This window comes from Atractosteus spatula, chromosome 13 (assembly GCF_055471065.1).
Source record: "Atractosteus spatula isolate fAtrSpa1 chromosome 13, fAtrSpa1.hap1, whole genome shotgun sequence".
Taxonomy (NCBI): Eukaryota; Metazoa; Chordata; class Actinopteri; order Semionotiformes; family Lepisosteidae; genus Atractosteus; species Atractosteus spatula.
In genome coordinates, this window is record NC_142718.1 from 31050158 (window position 1) to 31070691 (window position 20534).

The 20534-nt window shown below is 38.0% G+C and overlaps 1 protein-coding gene across 12 annotated transcripts in view; it reads right to left on the bottom strand.

Annotated features, from left to right (window-relative positions):
• tanc1a (tetratricopeptide repeat, ankyrin repeat and coiled-coil containing 1a) overlaps positions 1-20534 on the bottom strand; it is a 155277-nt gene that overhangs the window by 73557 nt on the left and 61186 nt on the right. For all 12 annotated transcript variants that reach the window (XM_088930220.1, XM_088930217.1, XM_088930215.1 and 9 more), the window contains 2 exons: positions 18628-18837; positions 5463-5567 (listed from right to left, as the gene is read on the bottom strand). In XM_088930220.1, coding sequence (XP_088786346.1) covers positions 5463-5567; positions 18628-18837 — 315 coding nt within the window. The remainder of the gene's footprint in view (positions 1-5462; positions 5568-18627; positions 18838-20534) is intronic.

Genomic DNA, 20534 nt, shown 5'->3' on the forward strand with positions numbered 1-20534 from the left:
ATATACAATTTCTTGTATTAGGAATTTGTCTTTTTTGCATACCCCAGCTTGTTCTCCATGAGACACAGATAGGGAGAGAGAAGCCTGGGGTCAGAGCGCAGGGTCAGCCATTGTACAGCACCCCTGGAGCAGTTAGGGCTAAGGGCCTTGTTCAGGAGCCCAATGGAGTAGAGTTCCCGTGCCAGTCATGGGATTTGAACCTGCGACCTTCCAGCCACAGGCGCAGATCCTTAGCTGCAGAGCCACCGCTCCGCTCCTCCGCTCTTTCAATAGGATGCCCCTTGTTACCTACTATATGCCAATGACAAGTCCATGTCTTGTAGTGGGGCTTGCAAAGCTGAAACTACTCAGAATAAATTATGTTGCTATTTACCTACAGAAATATGCCTGGGAAAAATAACATTTTGTGTACAATTTTGTATGCTTTAGTAAAAAATGCAAAACTTTTAAAAAGCAATGTGATTTGCCAGCTGTGATTCACAATAAATTCCTGTTAATATTCTGTAACCTCCCCATGTCTTATACTGTATGATTGCAGCACTGATAATGTTTCACTTTCAACGAAGCCATCAATTACACAGTGGGGTGGTTGCTAGTAAACTAGTTATTTTCATTCTGGAGAATCTAGATTAGAGCCTGTGGTAAGAGATTAATGATGCAGCACAGCTGCAAATGGCTGCTGGAGGTTACACAAATGAAGACACCAATAGATTGGCTTTTTCTTATAATTAAGCAATGTTGCACAATGGAGTTCAAATGCCATTGAAAAGGATTAAAATATTAATGGTACAGTTTGCCGTAATTAGAGCTCATCTATCTTGTCACACAGATCTCTTTCTCCTTGAATATTCAGCTATAGTGGCATTCAAGCTTACTCTGTGGAACAAAATTTGGGGCGTTCAGAAGCTCTCTTTGTGGGTTTTGCAGTGTTTATGACATGAAACTCAAGAAAGATTTATACATATCCTCACATGTGCATAATCATGGCGTTTTCTTCCTTCCATTAAGGTCAACTCATCTAAGGTTCTGCCCTGTAGCTGAAGCGTGTGTCTGGCATCAGTAAATCTGATTTGCGCTACGCCAATGCACTAAACACGCGCCGACAATTCACACAGACTGGCTCAAGCACCACAGAAATCTCTTCTCTTTTAATCCATCACCAATTAACATCCTCTTCTGATCAAAAGGCTGATGACAAGGTAACCATTTAGCACAAGTTCTAAGTAACCCACAGCTCCTGCACCCTCAAGTCGCGGCTGCACCAGTCTTGATGCTCTCTCCAGGAGACACATGCAGTCATAAAATGCTGGGTTTTAAATCGTTACTCTGAACCTAAGGAAAAGCCGAATAGAGGCATCACTTCCACACAAGAATCACCTGCATATCCATCCTCTACTCATCCTGCCAATGCATGTTAGTGGATCTAACAACTGCCACCACACAACCTGTATTATTCCTCTATGCAATATAGATCTGAGTGGTCAGACTGGAGGAGTGATGAGGGATCTGGATTTACTCAATAAAACTCAACAATTTCTCCAGTCCGCCCAAAATGAACCAAAAATGCTGGGAGAAGTCCTGCAATAGACGCGCATCCTATCTAGGGGAGAATCATGCACTCTCAATCCACTTAATAGATCATACATAATAGAAACCGGGATAAAAGTCATCCAGACTCAATTACGGACTTGACCACATAGGAAAACAGAACGCAAACAGAATGCTTCCTACTTTTCCAGGCCTTGTGGAAGGAAGGGTATAGTTCAAACATGAAAATGTCACAACATCACGTGAATCAAAAATCTAATCAGTCTCTTTTCGCGCATTATATTTGAGTGATTTGTTCCACATATACTGTTGACATTTTCTGATGAAGGATAACTGTTTAGCATGCATATGGTGTGGCAGAAGAATCAAAATAATATTGTCTCCACACCCAGCTGCCAAGGGTCAACATGCTTCTGACCTGATTTTCTCACAAGACCCAGCACTTATCAGCTTTGTGGTCTGAGACTCGGTATTTCCTTCAGCTGTCTAATTAAGCCACAGCCAGCGGGCACACAGTCAGAATGCAGGATGCCTCCATTTCTTTGCCTTTTTCCATTGTGCGCCTTAATTCCAAAATGCTTCATTATAAAATGAGACTACACAAAAAAAATCCAATCAAGTCAGGAGCTGAGCTTCAGACGATAAGAAAGAAATTTAAAAAAAAATAAACAAGGGTTTTCCCCAATCAGCTACAGTACGTAAACGGAAGGTGATATTTCATACTCAAGCTTAACAGTGCCATGGAGTGCATTGCGAGAATATGAAAACTATCCCACCAACGAAGACAACAGCTGAAGCCATTGTGGTTCAGGACATCAGACAGTCTCTCTCATATGTATACCTGGCCATAAAGACATTTCTGAAATAGTATCTGTCTTCTTATTTACCAACACTATCCAATGATGGCGTATGTGGACCAAAGGAACAAAAAAAACAATACAATTAAGTCCAAAAGTGACACGATAAAGTACAAACTTTCTTTGTTTTCCTTTTTTTTTTTACTTCATTCTATCTGTTGCATAGGAGGGCTTTCTCTTGTTAACCAAAGAAAAGTAAAAAGAACAAAAGGGTCAAAGGCTTGGAACTCAAACCAAGAACAAACATTTCAAACTGCTTTTCAACTCTTTTCAGCTTTTGGGCGCCTTATAGTGCTTTTTTCAAAAAGAAAAAGGTTCAGGGCTACAGCCTGAAAGCAATCTATGCTCTTTTAATCTAACCCTTTTCAGGATTACAAAGTCCGAGACAAAAATAATTGTTTATGAGATTTTTGTGGTGCTGCATTCAACATATTTACTCAGACCAAAATATTACCTTTTATGCACCAAGGCCATCCCATTCACTGTCTTGAATATTCCCTAGAAAAATACACTCTTAATGAGTCTCGGACAAACATTTTTTTTCTCCTTTGCCTTTCACAAGGGAACAACAAGGTTCCCATCAGGATTGTGGTTCCAACTTCTGAGTGAGAACATTCCATAAATGACAGTGACCTTCTGATGGATTGCTTGACCCCAGCAGGTTTAAATGTCCTAGTTTGATCTGCAAGACCAGACCACCAGGGTTTTGGTTTGAAATGGACATGGTGAGGTTTTCAAAACACTTCTTCAGTTTGTCATGAAACTGTATTATATTTCATATCATATATCAATATCCATGTGAATTGTTCTTTTTATTATATTCAAACTGCATTCTTTTACATGCACGAGCCTTTTTATTGCAAATTAGATCAAGATTTGAGGTTACGTTTTGCTCTGAACAATACTGTTGTATGTACACAAACAGACAAGCACCCAGTGTTCCAATGAGCAAAAAGCAAATCTAAACCCAAGTCACCTTCTGTTGCACCTGGGACCGTTGAGGCAGTGTGCCAAGTTGACCCACTTTGGATGTATTCCTAAGTTTTTTAAATTGTTAATAATTGCCTGCTATTTCTGCGATTACCAAAATATGTTAGAAGATTTCTCCTGGCTATATAATTTCTCCACATTAAAAAATTCTTCCATTTATGGTAATCATGCAGCTGAATACCAGATTAACTCTGAGAGAACGGAGGCTGGCAGACATGCATAGTGCATTTATTAACACACTTGTTAGATGCAGCACAGATTCCTTCAATTTTTGTCAATTTTTCCTATCCCCCATATTTCAACACTTTATCACAAAAGGGTTCATTAGGATTAGTAAGTATGGCATTGGAGCTGGAATATCTTTACCTATAAAACTGTTTCAAACTGCTAGCTACCATTAAAACCTGAGGAGCATTAAAGGCCAATAAATCAATACAATTGAATACAGAAATGTAAAAGTACCTTCAACTTCATGTTGTTTTTTTGATACGGTGCTGATGTACCAAATGTGCTCAAATTCATTTTAAAACATTAAAATGTTCTTTGAATTGTGTGCCAGCATTTACAGTCTCTATGTATAATTAATTACTGAATTATTCATTTGATTGTACTACAAAGGGGAAAAAGAATACATACACATGCAAGCTAAATGTGTTGTGGTTCCATGTTTTGAGATCATTTGCAACAGCTCTCCTCTGCAATTAAAACCTATATACACTGCACTGCTGTGGCACTGGCTTACAGGAGAGGAATTAGGTACCTGCATGTCATCCAGGCCAGAGGTTAAGGTTTTACTTTAATGATGGTGAGAGTAGTGCAAACTGACAGCAGGTTAGTTTTGGCTTTGTGATTCTGCTCCCACAGCAAACTTGACAGGACTCCCCACAGTCCTTTCTGTTATGAGTTTAATGGTACAGTTGTGGCATCTGATAGCATATGTGTTACTTATGCAGCTACGCTTGGCATCAGAACAACGAGCTGACAAGCCTGGTGGCCTTAGAATGCAGTCTCCGCTGCACTCTCCTGAGAAAAGGACAACAATGATCTATAACGCCAACCTTCAGGTCCCATAGTATATCGAAACTTGAGCTGGGTCAGGGAAGTCCGACTACAATTCTGTAATATTGGGCTGAAGTGGTCAGGATTCGGGACTCACAACTCAAAAGCCGTGGGTTCAAATCCCAGATGAAACAATGCTTTCTTTTCCTTGAGCAAGGTACTTCACCCAGAAAACTGCTCCACATAAACACCCAGTTGTATAAATGGGTGCAAACGTAAGTTGCTTTGGATAAAAGCATCCGCCAAGTAAATTTGTAATTTGTACTATTCCAGTATTTCTTAAAACCGTCTCAGAAAGGGCCAGCTCTGTCATCCACCCACTGAGCAAAATCTCAGCTCGCTAAAGACACTTAGGGCCAAGAAAAAAAACTATACAAATGCTACCATCATAGCCGGAATATGACCGAAAAGTTAAACAACCTCGAAGTAAATAAGAGTTGTTTTGTTACATTATAAATAAAGCAAACTGTGCAAATATTTAACCCTCCCCAGGTACTTTAACTGTGGCTCCATCTGGAAAACATAACTCACTACGCATTTGCATTGTTTCATTAGTTCTGCGACTGTATATTTATCTAATTCAAATTCATCGAGATTTCAGTGTTGCCAATTAAATCCCTGCAGCGATTCAGCTGTTTCCATCTGACGGAGCAAATGAAAGATTCATCTTACAACCATCCACTACCCTGTTCTCATGTAAATTAGAGCCTAGACACACACAAGAACAGGCATGGCCCTCACCAACAGGCAGCCCCCACCTAAAGCAGCACTCGAGCAAGTCTCATGGACAGGCTGCACTCAGATGGTCCCAGCAATACTAAGCCAACAGATTTCAAATTATGAAACACATCATTTCGAGGGTTTAAGCAAAACCTTTTTTGGGATTACTGTACAGTCAATGCCAAAACGCTGCAGACATGTCTATCAGTTACAATTGCAGAACCTAGCTCTTCATACAATTTGTTTTATTAGAGAAAAAAAGAAAACCAACAAATGCATTATGCTTACCATTCTGGGGAGGCTCCTTGGTCTCTGCCACTTTTCTTAGGGCTGTAACAATTGTATCTCCGGGAATTCGAGGGCTTTCCACATATTTAGGCTTCCTGATTGGACCTGCAGTGAGAAAGAATTCTTTCTGGATTAAGTTTTTCCAGATGGGATTTGAGATGAGGAATTTGAATCTCCTCGTGGGATTGCAGAGGGTTCAGCAAGCAATAAACACAGTTCTGAGGCTGATAACTTTTTTTTTTAAAGAGATGAACACAGGCACACTTTCGGAATGTAAACTGTGGCAGGAAACCAGAGCAATTAGCTTCTTCAGAACTTTTTTTTCTCAGAGAGACGCAGTCCACTGTTCACAGAACGGCTTGCTGGAGACTCGCTCTAAACTAATGTGTATCTTTAGCAGTCCTTGTTTCTCTGAATATCAGTTTACTACTCCGATATCTCTGCCTGGGAGACAGGGATTATAAACAGAAAGCCAATGGAATTAACACTCTTCAGTGCTTCAGCCTCACAGTCGTCTATCAGTGGGTATTTTATCCAACTAGTGACGCACACTTTGAATGTGGATATTTCTCCTTAGCAACTGTATCTGTGCACAGAGGGCTGCTGTGTGCAACTCTTTCCCCTTCTGGTGCCTTCACAATCATCCTAAGGTCACAATCCTCCACTCTACAGTGAAAGGAATGCCTCCGATGCCATTTTCTCAACTAACAGACTGTATCAATGGGCATTTCCATTTCTAACATAAGCCTCAATACTTCAATATTTCAATGTTTCTTTAGTACTTGAAAAGATTTTTCTATCAACTCCAACACTTATTAAAAAAAGCAACCGTCATGAACTTTTACAGTATTGATAAGTTAATCTATACTTTACTATAATTTTGGTCTCAGTTGTGTTAAACTACAGTTTATTTTGACACACGTGAAAAACTGATTACTATGCTAAATGGAAAATGAGGTAGCGGAAGCATTTACTATGGAATTATATAATATTAAAATATGGAAATCTCTTTTACATAAGAACAGCTGATCCTTAATTTTTAAATTCATTTATTTTAATACTGTTCAATATTTATTTTAATTATTCAACACCAACAGCAAATATGCTTTTGCATCATGCATACTCCCTCCTGTAAGAAACATTTGTGAAAATAAAATCTCATTATAAATAGGTATCGTGTTGCTTTGTCTCAGTCATTTTACAACGGATTATTACATTAGGACTAACAGAAAATGTATCACAATTACAGGTCTTACAGCCCATCAGATCATAGCATTTTCCCATATAGTAATTGATTCAATCAAAGAATCAAGCTGAATTTGGAACTACAAAGGCAACAGTTAGGCACCCCATCTGTGCTAATGAAGAAATGATAATATTGTAGCCCTCCATGTCAAGGAACACTAGTAAACGGAGCTTAAAGCAGCTGCTTGATCTCTGCTGCCACCTATGGATAATTCCACTGTAGAGCAAAGTTCAGTTCACAAACTGGAGCCTATTGTGTTCACTCCAGTACTAAGAGAGTACTTGTACTAGTTAAGAACAAACTACTATTTTTTGTTCAGCAATTGAGTAATGCATCGGAATGTCATACAATATGTACCTTAGAGCAGTGTGTTTTTAAATGAAACAATGCTAAGATGCTAGAAGTGATAATTCAAATAATAAATGCTAATCAAGTAGTTCACAAAGTTAAGCATAGGTACAGTAACTGCAGTACATAAAACAAAGAGAAAATGTGCCAAATATACAAACTGCAGGGACAATAGATTCACGCATGCACCCTTAAATAACGGAAAGCATGTAGTAATGAACCAATGTACAGCGTTTGCTTTTAAACTCACCGGGACTGAGTTCAAGATAAATTCCTGTGCAAATGAAGTAGATTAAGAAATAAACCTGTGAGGCTACCACATGTCTCCTGAAAACACTTCTGTATCAGGTTTTCTTGTGACCCTCTATTAACCTGTAAAGGAGAACTGCAACACTATTTTTATATTTCGGGGTTAGAAAGTATCAGCACCGATGAGTGCAGTGCAAACCACAATAAAAGTAAGATGTACACAGTAACTTGTAAAGCCTTCAATTTACATCACAAAATAGACAAGATTTTCAGGGATGCACAGCTCCATGTTCTGCCATTCAGAAGGAGGCAACAAAACTTCAGGTGAAGAGGTGCAGCCCTATTGCATTGTAAAGAAGCAGGCTTGTGAACACATTTTTTAAAATCCAATAGCAATATTGCTCTCGATTTACAGACGGTTTTGCCAACAAATACTACATGTTAATTCTGCATGGATATCACACTGGAAAAATTCTGCGGTGAAATGTGACTAGTGAACAGGAAGGGCCACACCACGTCGATATTCGTGGGAACTTGAATGCGAGTTTGCGACAACATGGCGACTCGCAGTACTATAACAAAATTCAAGATTTTGTGCTTAATTCGAAATTGGTAAAATTTGACTTTAAGGTCAATGAATTTATTTTGTTATCAAGACTTAATAATCAGTCTGAGAAATTGGGACTGCAGCTCCCCTGTAAATGCTGATATATCATACAATCAGATCAGTTCCATTTAGGCCTGAGTCACACAGAGTTAGTTCAAAACGGCTTCAAAGCATCTTGAAGCACAATATAGGTGTTGTAATGAGATGATGTGTGGATTTTAACTTTAACAGCGTTACAAAATGTGATTTACTTAATGCAGGGCTGCAGAAATCTGACTGTACAGAAGGAAGAAACTATGTAAACCCTGCTTATTTAACTAGTAGTTTGTAACAGAACTGCTACCTGTATAATGGAACAATCAGAATATGATGTGTTATGAGCAATGAAGAAATATCACTGCATAACGTGATGAAGCTGGCTTATGCCAGTTTTTTTTGTGTTCAAGGGCACATTTTGCATATTCTTTGATCACGAAACTACAGTAAAAAATACTGACTGCACAAGTTTTTTTTTGAAGACTGCATTGTATTTTTATAAATAGAAGCTATTGAAAACACATCACATCAGAATCATTTTAATATTCACATGTTTTGCAAGTTTTAACAACCATGATAAGTAAAGTACAGTGTAGTTTTCAAATACAATTCAGGAACAGCACGTGTGACACTTTTTCTCCAGTTTTGCACTGCTATACTAAAATGTTATTAATCGAACTTTGGCCACATCTTACAATGACATTGTTGCACTAGATAAGCTATTGCCTTTCTTTTCCCCAATTACCTTAAAGATAAATCACACATGCTCAATGAAGTGATCACAATGAATTAAAATGCATCAGCTACAAAGAAGTCCCATAGGATACGAAAAAATCATTATCTCAAATTCCTCTCTTCTGAGAGCAATTGGGAGCCCATCCACATGACAATACAAATTAGAGCAATACTCGTTGGGCTAGAACCTATTAAGTTAAAAAACAAAGCCATCACCAAAACCATTATTTTAACAGAAACAGATAATTTCAATTAGTTTCATTTGTGCTAGTAATAACAAGGTCCCAGGAATTGCTACAACACTAGCCTGCATGATCTGCATTTGAGTGCTCATGGCCCCTTTTCTGAAAAGGACAAAACAATTGGCATAAGTGGTTATCGGGACAGGATTTTCTTTGACATCTGCAATATCACAATTCACACAGCGATAACAAATCTGAATGAAAACAGGGGTAAGCATGGTGACTGAACACATCAACACCCACGCAAGCAGACGACCCGTGAAACACGTCTAAAAAACTGAATTCTTTATCCTAGGATCTGAGCTAGTGACAGGGATTTTACAGCTGGAAGAGTACACAGGCCAGAGGATCAGAAGTCCAATTGAGCTGTGCCTCAGAATCTCAATCAGGATATAGCAACACTATGTGTAACAAGAGCCCAGCAGCAAGAGCACAACTGATCAAGACTATAGGAACTCAAGCGACCCTCAAAGGCCTAAAGTATTTGAATGATTTTGTGCAGCGGACGTTAGGACAATATTGTGTCAGCAAATGGTAACAAGTGAACAAGTGTCATTTAACCAAACAGCACCAAACCAAACAGCACAGGTTTCTCACGGTCAATCAATCAATAAAAAAAGACTGAAGACCCCAAGGCTTTAGTTTTAAATCTATTCAATATAAATTTGAGAAAAAGTAAAATAGATTTACAGTTTCCTGTAGCACCCCATTTTTTTAATCTGCATATTACAAAAATGTAAATAGTGCGTCAAGCAAAAAAAAAAACTGTATGAAGAAATACACAAAACATACTACTTAGTAAAAAGCTAATATCTCACAACAGGAGTGCACAGTGTGATTCAGCATAGTAACTAAATATTTCTTCAAAAAATGCATATTAATACACATACTAAACATAATTTCATATATCTGTGCCAAAGCATTTCTTTAAAAATAATTAAATACTCTAAAATTAATATTTTTAATGAACTTAATCTTATGTACTTAACAAACACAATTTAAAAAAAAAGACGTGTCCTTAAAAGACACCTTTTGGTGTAAAGCAACCAAGAACAGGGAACTGTTTGCTAAAAGCTTCAAAGCATTAAGAAGGCAGAGAAACTTCCTCAGAATCCTTTAAGCTCAAAATCTTTAGCCTACTTCTAACACATTTCTCTCCACATACACCATACTCCTTATAAAACAAAGCCCTGCTTTCTGTTATTGGGACATGATTTTATAATTCAGCTTTGTAACATGAAGGGGTATGCGCTAGAAGTAAAGTCTTTGTGGAATGGTTTATCCTGCCCAGACAGCAGATATGGCTGAAGACGGAAACAAAACCGATTACTGCCAGCTCAATTCTTCTTTGATGTCTAATTAACCCTTCGGGACCTTGGGCTCCCAAAGAATATTGGGAAAGATAGCAGAAAAACAGACTTGTTGTTCCTCTGGCAAGGTGCCAGGAAATGGGGTTCATATTTTTACAGAACTATGTGAATGTTTTTTTTCTGTTCTTTTTTTAGATATGTACAGATATATTAAGCAAAATGTTTTCTACTATATGCTATGTGGAATATACATGAAAAACTTGGCCACGGTGACTGTACCTTTTACATTACACTACAATTAAACTTCTAATTAATTCACTTAACAAGGAGATGACATGCATATGACGTGGCTTTCTGTATAGGGGCCACCTTTCAACACCAAGGTGTTTTAAAGTCAACAGACCAAAGCAAAAAAAGAAGAAAAATAATTTGATACATGCACTTCTACTGCATTTTTTAAATCCTCAGCTAATGCTTTCTTTTCTTTCCACCTTTTAAAAGCAAAACGCAATAGGTATTTTACTGATTCTTTATTTTAATATTTATACATCAAACTCTATCAATGGAAACTATACTTCCACATTGCATTGCAACACATTTATCTTGTGTTTGTTTTGGAATGATCTAGAACAACATGATTGATAGAGCCTCCTCCTCACTAGTTCCAGGATAAGAAAATGTATTGCTCATATAACATAAGAAAAAGTAATATCTGCACAATGGTGAATGGATCTGTGGTTTAGTTAATGACATTGGCTTAAGAATAGTTTGCTCGTTATTATGTGAAAAAACATGATGACTTTCCATTATGCCCAAACTGGTATTAGAAGGTCATCTTTTTTTTAATGAATACTATTTTTGCAACAGCTCAAAACTCCTTGAAGCTTTAAATTAATATTAGAAAACACACATGAAATTCCCAAAAGGATTTAGTCCTGTTTTTTTTAATTAAGACATGAACATAACTTTATCAAAACGGAGAGCACAAGCAATCATAAAAACATCACTTATCATCCTTAATGCAACTGCTCTGACAGTACAGCTTGATCATCACTGCAGCACAAAATCCTGGCATCACTGAACAACCCTTCATTTGTTTTCAAAATATTCCCTGGATCTGACAACTAAACCTGCTACGATGTCTGGGAAAATGATTGTGTCTTTGACTTTGTCTGGATATGAAATGCCAGCTGCTTTGAAGTGAAACAGATACCATGAAATGATTTAGCAGACACCCTAGACAGTTAAAATGATCAAAAATTAACATCACTGTATTAATATTTATATAGTATAATTCATGGAACTGAGGACCGTTTATTTCCCCAGAACCAACAGATTAGGATTTTGTTAGACACAGAAATGTTCTGTATTTTTTTTAATAACGATAGAAAAGAAAACAATATCAAGATAAATAACAGCACAACAGCCTTCTTGTTTTATCATACCTAGTAATACAGAAGTGAATTGTACTATATGTCCGAATCAAGTATTCAATATTTTTTATTGTTTTAGTCTTAAAATTTACTGGAAAATTAACTCTATGTGACTAAATTGAACAAGATAAATCCTTCAGTTTCTCCTGTATGTGACAGGTACAGATCCTCCGATGGCACTCTAACACACCTCTTTTGGATGTGCCCCAAACTGCAAAAGTTCAAAGGCAATATTCAGACTAACAAAGGCCGAACAATCAGCACTGATGTGTGGAATGTTTCTGGCAAAAAAAAATATTCATAAAGAATGGAAATGTGTCACTGCACCATGTTTCAAGAGCTGGATCAATGAGATGAGCTCCGCAGTTGCAATGTAGAGAACTTGTTTCTACAGGACAGGCACACTACAGCAATTCAATTAAAATCTGGGGGGTCCTTTTTTAAATGTTTTGAAAAAGACAGAGCTTTGTATTTATCCCTGATTGACTGGAAGACCCAGTCACTGTATCTTATCAGAATAGCTATAAAGGCAACGTACTGTACATATACTGTGGTGTAAACAAGACAGCAACTTACTCAGTACATGTAATCTAATTTAACAGGGAAACATAATTTGCTATTGATGTGGTTCTGCTTAGTCAAGTTCCTGAACGTACTGTTGCATATGTTCCAATTCTCTAATCTTACAGTGCTTCAGGACCAGGAAAAGAGATCCAAATTACATTACAGAATATTACAGAGCAGCAGAAATGTGCTCCATGTGCCATCCACTCCTCTTGCTAATTTAAGAATTATGTGCTCATGTGTTGCACCATCACTCCAAATCTTTTTCTTTGAACTTCGTGTGAACTGAATCCTTCCCTTAGACGGTTTCAATAACCCGTCATGTGATAAGACCCATAGTTAAATTAAATCCTTATTCTATCATGACAACCTTTTTGCCCATCCCTTCCTATAAATAGATGAGATTCCTGGGACTTTATGAAAGGTTCCATTTATGAGATATGGCATCTTGAGGTTTGTTTTTAATGTATTAGTAATTTGCAGACCAAAAAACAACAAAACTAGCAAACCCAATCTTTAACCAAAATAACTGAATGCAGCAATTTTTTTCTGAAGGTATTATATTTCCACCTTTACATGCATCTTAACTTCTGAGGAGAATTCACAGCTACCACAGGTTTCCAGCAAAGGCCTGCTGAAAAAAAGGTGATGGATGCATTCATTGTTCATATTGTTCCCATTCCTGGCAGCAGGTGAAAATCACTATTATGACAGGATTCGAGGAGACAGAAGTACTTTATCTCCCAGGAATCATATACAGTATCAATAACTGAGGCGGGGAATGAGGAAAAGTTATGTTGTTTTACCCAGAAAACAGACTTTCTACCTGAGGTGTTACAGCGGAGGAATGTATTTTATTAAAACATTTCTCCTAAAATAACTAAAAATAAGCATAGTTTAGCAAGCTAGGATAATCAAGAACTGTGTGGCTTCTGTTATAAAAGAAACAGCAACTCTAAAACAGCAGGAAAGGATTTAGTAAGCATGTCAATAAATTTACAGGCAGAAATTATCACGGCATGCGATGTATACAGTGAGATCATTTGCTAAAGGCTTATAGATATGCAGAGTGAAATACTACAAAGGAAAAGGGAAAAAAACACATGAAAAATAAACTTATTTTTTATTTTTGCCTAAAGTGTGCCATGAATATTAGTACTGAAGCTGATCGCAAATTGGATGGTTCACATGGCTTGAAAACTACTGAAACAATTTCATTTTGAAAAGAGCCCAATAAATCATTGCTTGCACCACAAAAAACCAGCCCCCTAGGAAGTTCATGCATGTTTTTAGTTTAACAGCTGTATTTCCTCTGAGTACAACAACAAGGCTTGTTTGTTGCCCACTGCAGATATTGGCTTGGCATTTAGGCCAAAGAATGTCGCAGGTTTTCAGATCTCAGCAGTAACAATCAGGGCAGTGCAAAAAAGAATGAATTACTATCCTACTATAGCTTTGAGGAAAGGAGGAACATGGAAAAATGGAATGATAGGTCAGCATTGATCTGTACAACCCTTAAAATTCCATGCTGCACTGTCTGGGAGAAGGAAAAACCCAGCCAGAACATCATCTCATTACCAGAGGAGGGCGCTGTCAAGTTACTTAAGGATTCACGTGGTGCTTCAGAGAAGCCATGTGGTATCAATTCATTGCTCATTCCACCCAGTACCAATTCCGTCGTCATCCCAGAAAACTTTCTTTTTAGTATAAGTATCCCTGTCACTCTTTTTCTACATTTTGTATTCTTTTTCCACTGATGAAAGCGTAACATGGCAAAACGATTTATAACAAAGAAACACTGAACACTCTAAAGCAGCTTCCTGTGTCCACCCTCGGGTAAAGGCCACTTCCCAAAATATTTAATACAGAACAACATTTCATCAACTTGAGAGAAAACTATTGAATGCAACAAGTAAAATACACAGAAAATCTGTTATATTCCCGTCTTTGCCTTTTCAGTGGGATCAGCTTTTGAGTGTCACCCCTCTACTCTGACTTTAGAAACTGTGGTTCCAGATTTCTTTTTGTGGAGCAGGATGCCAGCCAGCCTTTCATTTCCGCCAAAACATTTTTCAGAATAAAATTCTGTTGTTTTTGTTAAGCACAGAGCTATACTTATTACATCCACATAATTCTCCCACTAATGATATTCTCTTTCAACAGCAGACAAGCATTTGAAACCAAACCCATTCACTCTCTCCGGTTGTGGGTTTCTTTTTGAAATGATAAGCAATTTCCTTTTCTTATCTACATTAAGCTCCACTAAAAGCCCACACTCCCTTTTTATCCCCACACCTCTTTCAGCCCAGACAATCCTTTCCCCACACTCCCATTTCACATCTTTTGTTTACCAGTACTCCACCTTTCACCCTCTTACTGGAACACCTACCTCAAACAACTACTGCAGATCCCTGTCTGCACAAATGCTTCCTCCTCCACAGAGGTATTCACTCTCACTTTAGTGTTCAAATCTACTCCATCGTAGTTAAGTCTAATGGTTTAAAGGCCTCCAATTGTTATGCAAATTACAATTCAGAGAGATATGGGAAAATGTGTCTGTGTTTGCTAGGTGTGAGCCTGCAGTCTTGCTCAACCAGCATTTACTGTCTATTCTGTGATGTCTTCGCTTGTATAAATTAGTCTGATTTTTACAGGGTATTATAGATAAATTCATTATCAGTAGAAAACATCCAAGGTGATCAACACTGCTGGACTCAGTGCAATTGAAGACACAAGCACTCAGATTTGTTTTGTGCTTCTTTATATTGACAGAAAAAGTGGGGGGAAAAGGTGCCTTCCTTTGGACGAGATGTAAAACCGAGGCCCTAACTCTCTCTGCTCAAAAGAGTAGGGGTAACACCCCAGCAACCTGGTCAAGTTTCCCATTGGCCTTTATCAATCATGGCCTCCTAATAATCCCCCTCTATGTATTTGGCTTCATCACTCTGTCCTCCTCATCCAGGTGGATGCTGCACATCGGTGGTGATGGAGGGGAGTCCCTATTACCTGTAAAGAGCTTTGAGTGGAGTGTCCAGAAAAGCACTATATAAATGTAAAGAATTCTTAATTTTTGGTGGTTTTAAATAAAAATATACAATATACAACGGCTATCCAAAGTATCCACCAGCCCTGGAGTTCTTCACATTTTATTGTCGTACAATATAATGTAATTGGGATGTTTGCCATTGATCATCGCAATAATAATCTCAAAGTGAAAACAAAGAACAGATCTGTCGCATTATGATTTCATATTGTAACACAAAAAACACAAAAAAGAGGGGGGTGAATACTTTTCATAGCCACTGTAAAAGCAGTGCTGTTAGAGGTCACTGAAAAGGATCCAATATTAAAATGTATGCACTAAAAACTTTGTTTCTAATTTATAAGAATAGGACACTTCCTACTAAGTGTTTTTTAAACATACTGAAGGAAAAATAAAACTTTTATTTTATTTATTAAAGGTTATCTTATAACTTTAATTTAATTAAGTTCATTTCAAGACCAGTGGCGGGGTCTCGTTCACAAGCCTGGAGCAAGTTTTAGAATTTTACTTACTAGTAAGGTCATTGTTAAGTCTAAAGTTATGAGAGTAACATTTAATAATTTGTTTGGCTGACTCTTTTATCCTAAGTGACTTCCATTTATACTCAGTTATATATAGTAGCTGGCCATTTTACTGAAGCAATATCAATAAAGTACTGTACCTTGCTCAAGGGCAGAACAAGGTGCCCTAGCTGGGATTTGAAAGCTCATCCTTCCAGTTGAATCCTACTCACCAGTCCTCACTGCTGCCTTAGTCAAGTTAGTCAAGTATTAAATAAATTATTACATAGGTAGTTAAAGTGAATTAAGTGCAAATGAGGGATGACGATACAAGATTAGGGTTAGGATAAAGGTAAAGGTTAGCACTAATGTTAAGGCTTAAGAGAGGGGTAGGATTTGAGGTCAGGAAAAGACTAGGGAGCTTCAGAATGAAGTGCCTATTGATAATTAGTATAAAGAGATCCCTGAGGTTACTGCTCGCTTAATTAGTATAAAGAGGCACAGGACTAATGTACTGCAGATGGGTCAAAACTACCATATTTATGTTTCCCCCCCGCAATAACTTTTATGGCAAAGGTGAGATCGAAAAACCATTCGAAGTTACACAAGTCCTTCGGATGAGACGTAGGTCCCGACTCCCTGTGGTCATTAAAAATCCCAGGGCATTTCTCGAAAAGAATAGGCGTCCTGGCTAAATTTCCCATTGGCCCTTACCAATCATGGCCTCCTAATAATCCCCACCTAATGAATTGGCTTCATCACTCTGTTCTCCTTCCCAAAAATGGCTGGTGTGTGGTGAGCGTTCTGGCGCACTATGGCTGCTGTTGCATCATCCAGGTCGATGCTGCACATTGGTGGTAGTGGAGGGGAGTCCCCATTACCTGTAAAACGCTTTGAGGGGAGTGCCCAGAAAAGCGCTATATAAGCGTAAGCAGCAGATGCCATTTGGCTTGAAGTCTACACTAAACCTTAGCCTTTAGACTCTCAGACACAATAACCGTTGGATTGATGTTTTTTCCCTGACCGTACTTATGAGACTTCACCCGTCTCCTTAGAAAAGTAATAAGCTCTTCATACTGGTATTTTCTTTTTAAGGCCTAACAATTCACTGGCAGATCCAGTCTGACTTGAGGCTGGGACTAAATGAAAGTCAGACCCCGCAACCGTACGTCATATAACCAAGAGGTTGTCAATTTTCATAGTAGTTATTCGTTTGTCTCACCCAAGACCTCACAGATCATTGTTCAAAATTCTTTTGGCAGTTGGACATGCTTTGTCCATTCCGGCTCTCTTTTATAGTGAGAGAGATCAGCTCACTGCAGGAGCGGCTGATTTCTTCAACTCTTTATGTGCGAGACGTGCACTGACATTTCTTTTGTATCTGCAGTGATGATCTGCTACCTTTAAAAGGTCTGAGCTGATGTCTTCACTCCAGATTCCTCTGCTGCGTCACTGCGTCAAAATGTGCAAAGACTCACGAGCCCTAAAATCTACATGGCGTACTGACCACCCAAGCCAACCACACCTGGGAAGGGACTTGAGTGTTAGCATAATGTGTGCAGCTGCTGCTTTTTACAATAGTTTCTTCTGAAATAAACGCAGCACAGCTGTAATTATAAATGAGCGCAATATGCCTGCAATTGTAAATTCAACTTACACTGCTGCTGGAATTGTAATTTTAGGATTGACCCCGGGTCTGGTTCTAAAACTTACATCTTAAATACAGATTAAAAAGGAAGGTTTGTTATGCTATGTAAGCCCTTTCCCAAAACGTGTCCGTTTTGACAACTGGAAAGAGCGACCATTTTAATGATTTTACTCCTCTTTGCTACCTCTTCAGAAAGGGGCTTTCAAGACAACACAGCTGTTGGAAGCAGTGTTCACAGCATCACAAAATAAATGTCAGTGAAATGTTATCTGCCAATGATCATGATACATTATCTTACTATAGATACGGAAGTCTGTAGGAAGGATGAAAAGATTAACTCTGAATATATTGATCCTCAAACGAGTGTTTTTCCCAAAGCCATCTAAGGTATTTAGAGAAGATGGTTTCAAGTATAAAAGGGTGCTTGTACACAAACATAAGCAGATCAGATAGGGAGAAAATCACAGTCAGTCTGATCTCTGTGAGGCCTCTTTGTAACAAAATAAATTTCTTTCAAATCTTCACAGAATTGCATCCCTACACAAAATGATTTCTGAAGTGAGAGGGAAGAAAGTAGTGTAGTGGTATACAGTTACCGAACCTTTTATTGTGTATATGGCTATACCCGTACTGAACAGATGATTATATTTTCACTATTTGTACATTTTTCAAAGCAACATGAAGCTTTTGCTATTTCTATCCTGAAACATTTCAGGTTTGTCTCTTAACTAACATAGCCATCCCAGAAGCAGCAGCATGATCAGAAGTCAATGGATTTAAGTCTTTCACCAAGCTAGGTAGTCAGAAGTCAGAGAAAAGAATGTCTTTTGACATGTGATGTTTTATATCACATAAAGAAGCAAAATAACAATAAAACACCGACCATCAATGACTACAGTGTGTAAGCACCTCTCGTGAAGCTTCTAGGAATCTTCAGGTGAACTTTCTTATACTCTGGGAATGTTTTTATGTTGATTGGGAAACTTGGCCCTGGTGTGTGTGCGTTTGTGTCTGTGTGTGTCCTGTGACATGGACTGGTGTCCCGTCCAGGGTGTATCCTGCCTAGTGCCCATTGCTTACCAGGATAGGCTCTGACTGCCCTCTGACCCTGAATTGGATAAAGAATTTGGAGACTGAATGAATGGATAGATACTGTGAAAACAGATTTTAAAAGAGCTGGAGGGAAAGAGCCGAGGAACTGTACCTGGAGATCTCTTGCTGGAGCGCGGGTGTATCATGTAAGACTGCCGGGGTAACAGAGGCGAAGAGGGCAGGGACATGGACACCCCTTTAGCCAAGCTCATTCGCAGCATATCATCTGGGCCAAAAGGGGGGCCAGCACCCAACTCGGAGAGCTGGGAAGCTCCACCACCAGTCCCTCTTCTCTGAGCACTGTGCGTGTAGAACTCGCCCACTGGAACAAAGAAGAACAGGGTATTATGTAATCTTGCCACCCTGATAATATCAGCACAAGCTGCATTAACTCAGCATCTCTGGAATCATGAATATATTCAAAAGCATTTTTCTTTCAGATCAGATTGTCTCTGACATTTTGGCTCCCTGCATATTTAAGCAGCTACAGTACACTACACAAGCTCATCTGTGCTGCAAGGTAGTTTCCACAAAATCTCCTTCAAAAATTATTCTGGCTATAAACATCAACAGATGGAAGACATTTAGACTTGAATATTTAGGATGCCAGGCAATACTAGATTTTTAACTAACATAACTGGCTTTCAGTAAAGGCCAGTGTTTGACCTGTTTTGTGAATCACTAGTAAGTCTTGTCAAAATCTACTTCTAAAATGAACACAGCTGGCCTTTAGCATTGGTGAAGAATGAAAGAAAGATGATTCCATTAACATAGCTGTTGGTAGCTGATGTACAGTAGTTCGTTAGTACACGGGACAACCATTAAAAAACTGTATGAAAGAATTTCAAATATCTGTTTTCATAACTGATTTTCACAGGTATCTTCTCTTGACACACACTACTACTATTTTAAAAAAACATATTTCCCTAGGTTACACTGCTGTATTTCACAAAGCACTATTCAAAAACATTAATTTTATCCTTCCCTATCGTTGTAATTATGTGCTCTTACTTCTTTAATTAACTCTGCTCACTAAACAAATACATGGTAGTTAAGCGAGTGAATACAGCCATTTTAAAAGTGAAAATAAAACAATCTGCAAACACACACAAAAATATCATTACAGCCCTGTATGTGCACCAGCCTTGGAATATTCTAAACCCATACTGGAATATGAAGCAAATCAGATCTACTGACTCTGCCCAAAATCTATAAAATCTTTTAAATTAAAAAGATAACTTTGCAATAAATTCCCAAATGCTAACAACTTAATTAGATTCCTACCCCAAGTATTCAGTAATAACAGTCTATCTAATGTGGCACAGCCCACAGACCAGGCTATGAACTCGGGAGCATACCGTGACCATAGTTATACAACAGGACATCATTTGTCATTTCTGACTACCACAATTTAAATTTATTGTCTTCTGAAAAAAAAGGCCACAGTTTGCACATTTAACACAATTAGGACAGAAAACACCTAAAAATCCATCCTGTGACCACTTATCAGATTTTCTCTGGTAGACACTACATAAAACGTTTTGCAATCAGTTTACATCTGCAAGCAGTTATCATAGGTGGTCAAGATCACATATCATACTAAATCTGAATAATAACTATAGGGGAACATGCAGCAAAGTTAGGAATAAAAAAAGGAATCTAATCAAATAAATTGATTATTTGTTACTTAATCTACAGTTACTTTAACAGTTGAAGATATTTTCTGCAGGACATCTGAGGCAAAGAATTTAAAAACTCTCTTAAAATAATTCTGAAACATTCACTCCTTTGCCTTCGTAACAGGTATAACATCATCCACAGTTTCTCATCAAACTGTGCAATTTTTGTTTTATAGCACAAATCACAGCACTTTTTTGTCTAAAAACAGCAGGTAAATGGCATGAACAATATTTTCTGCACCGTAAACAAAAGTACAAAAACATTGATTCCAGTATGGAAAATATAGCTGATAAAGGTGAATTACTCTTTTTTCTTCAATGATCAATAATTTTAAGTACA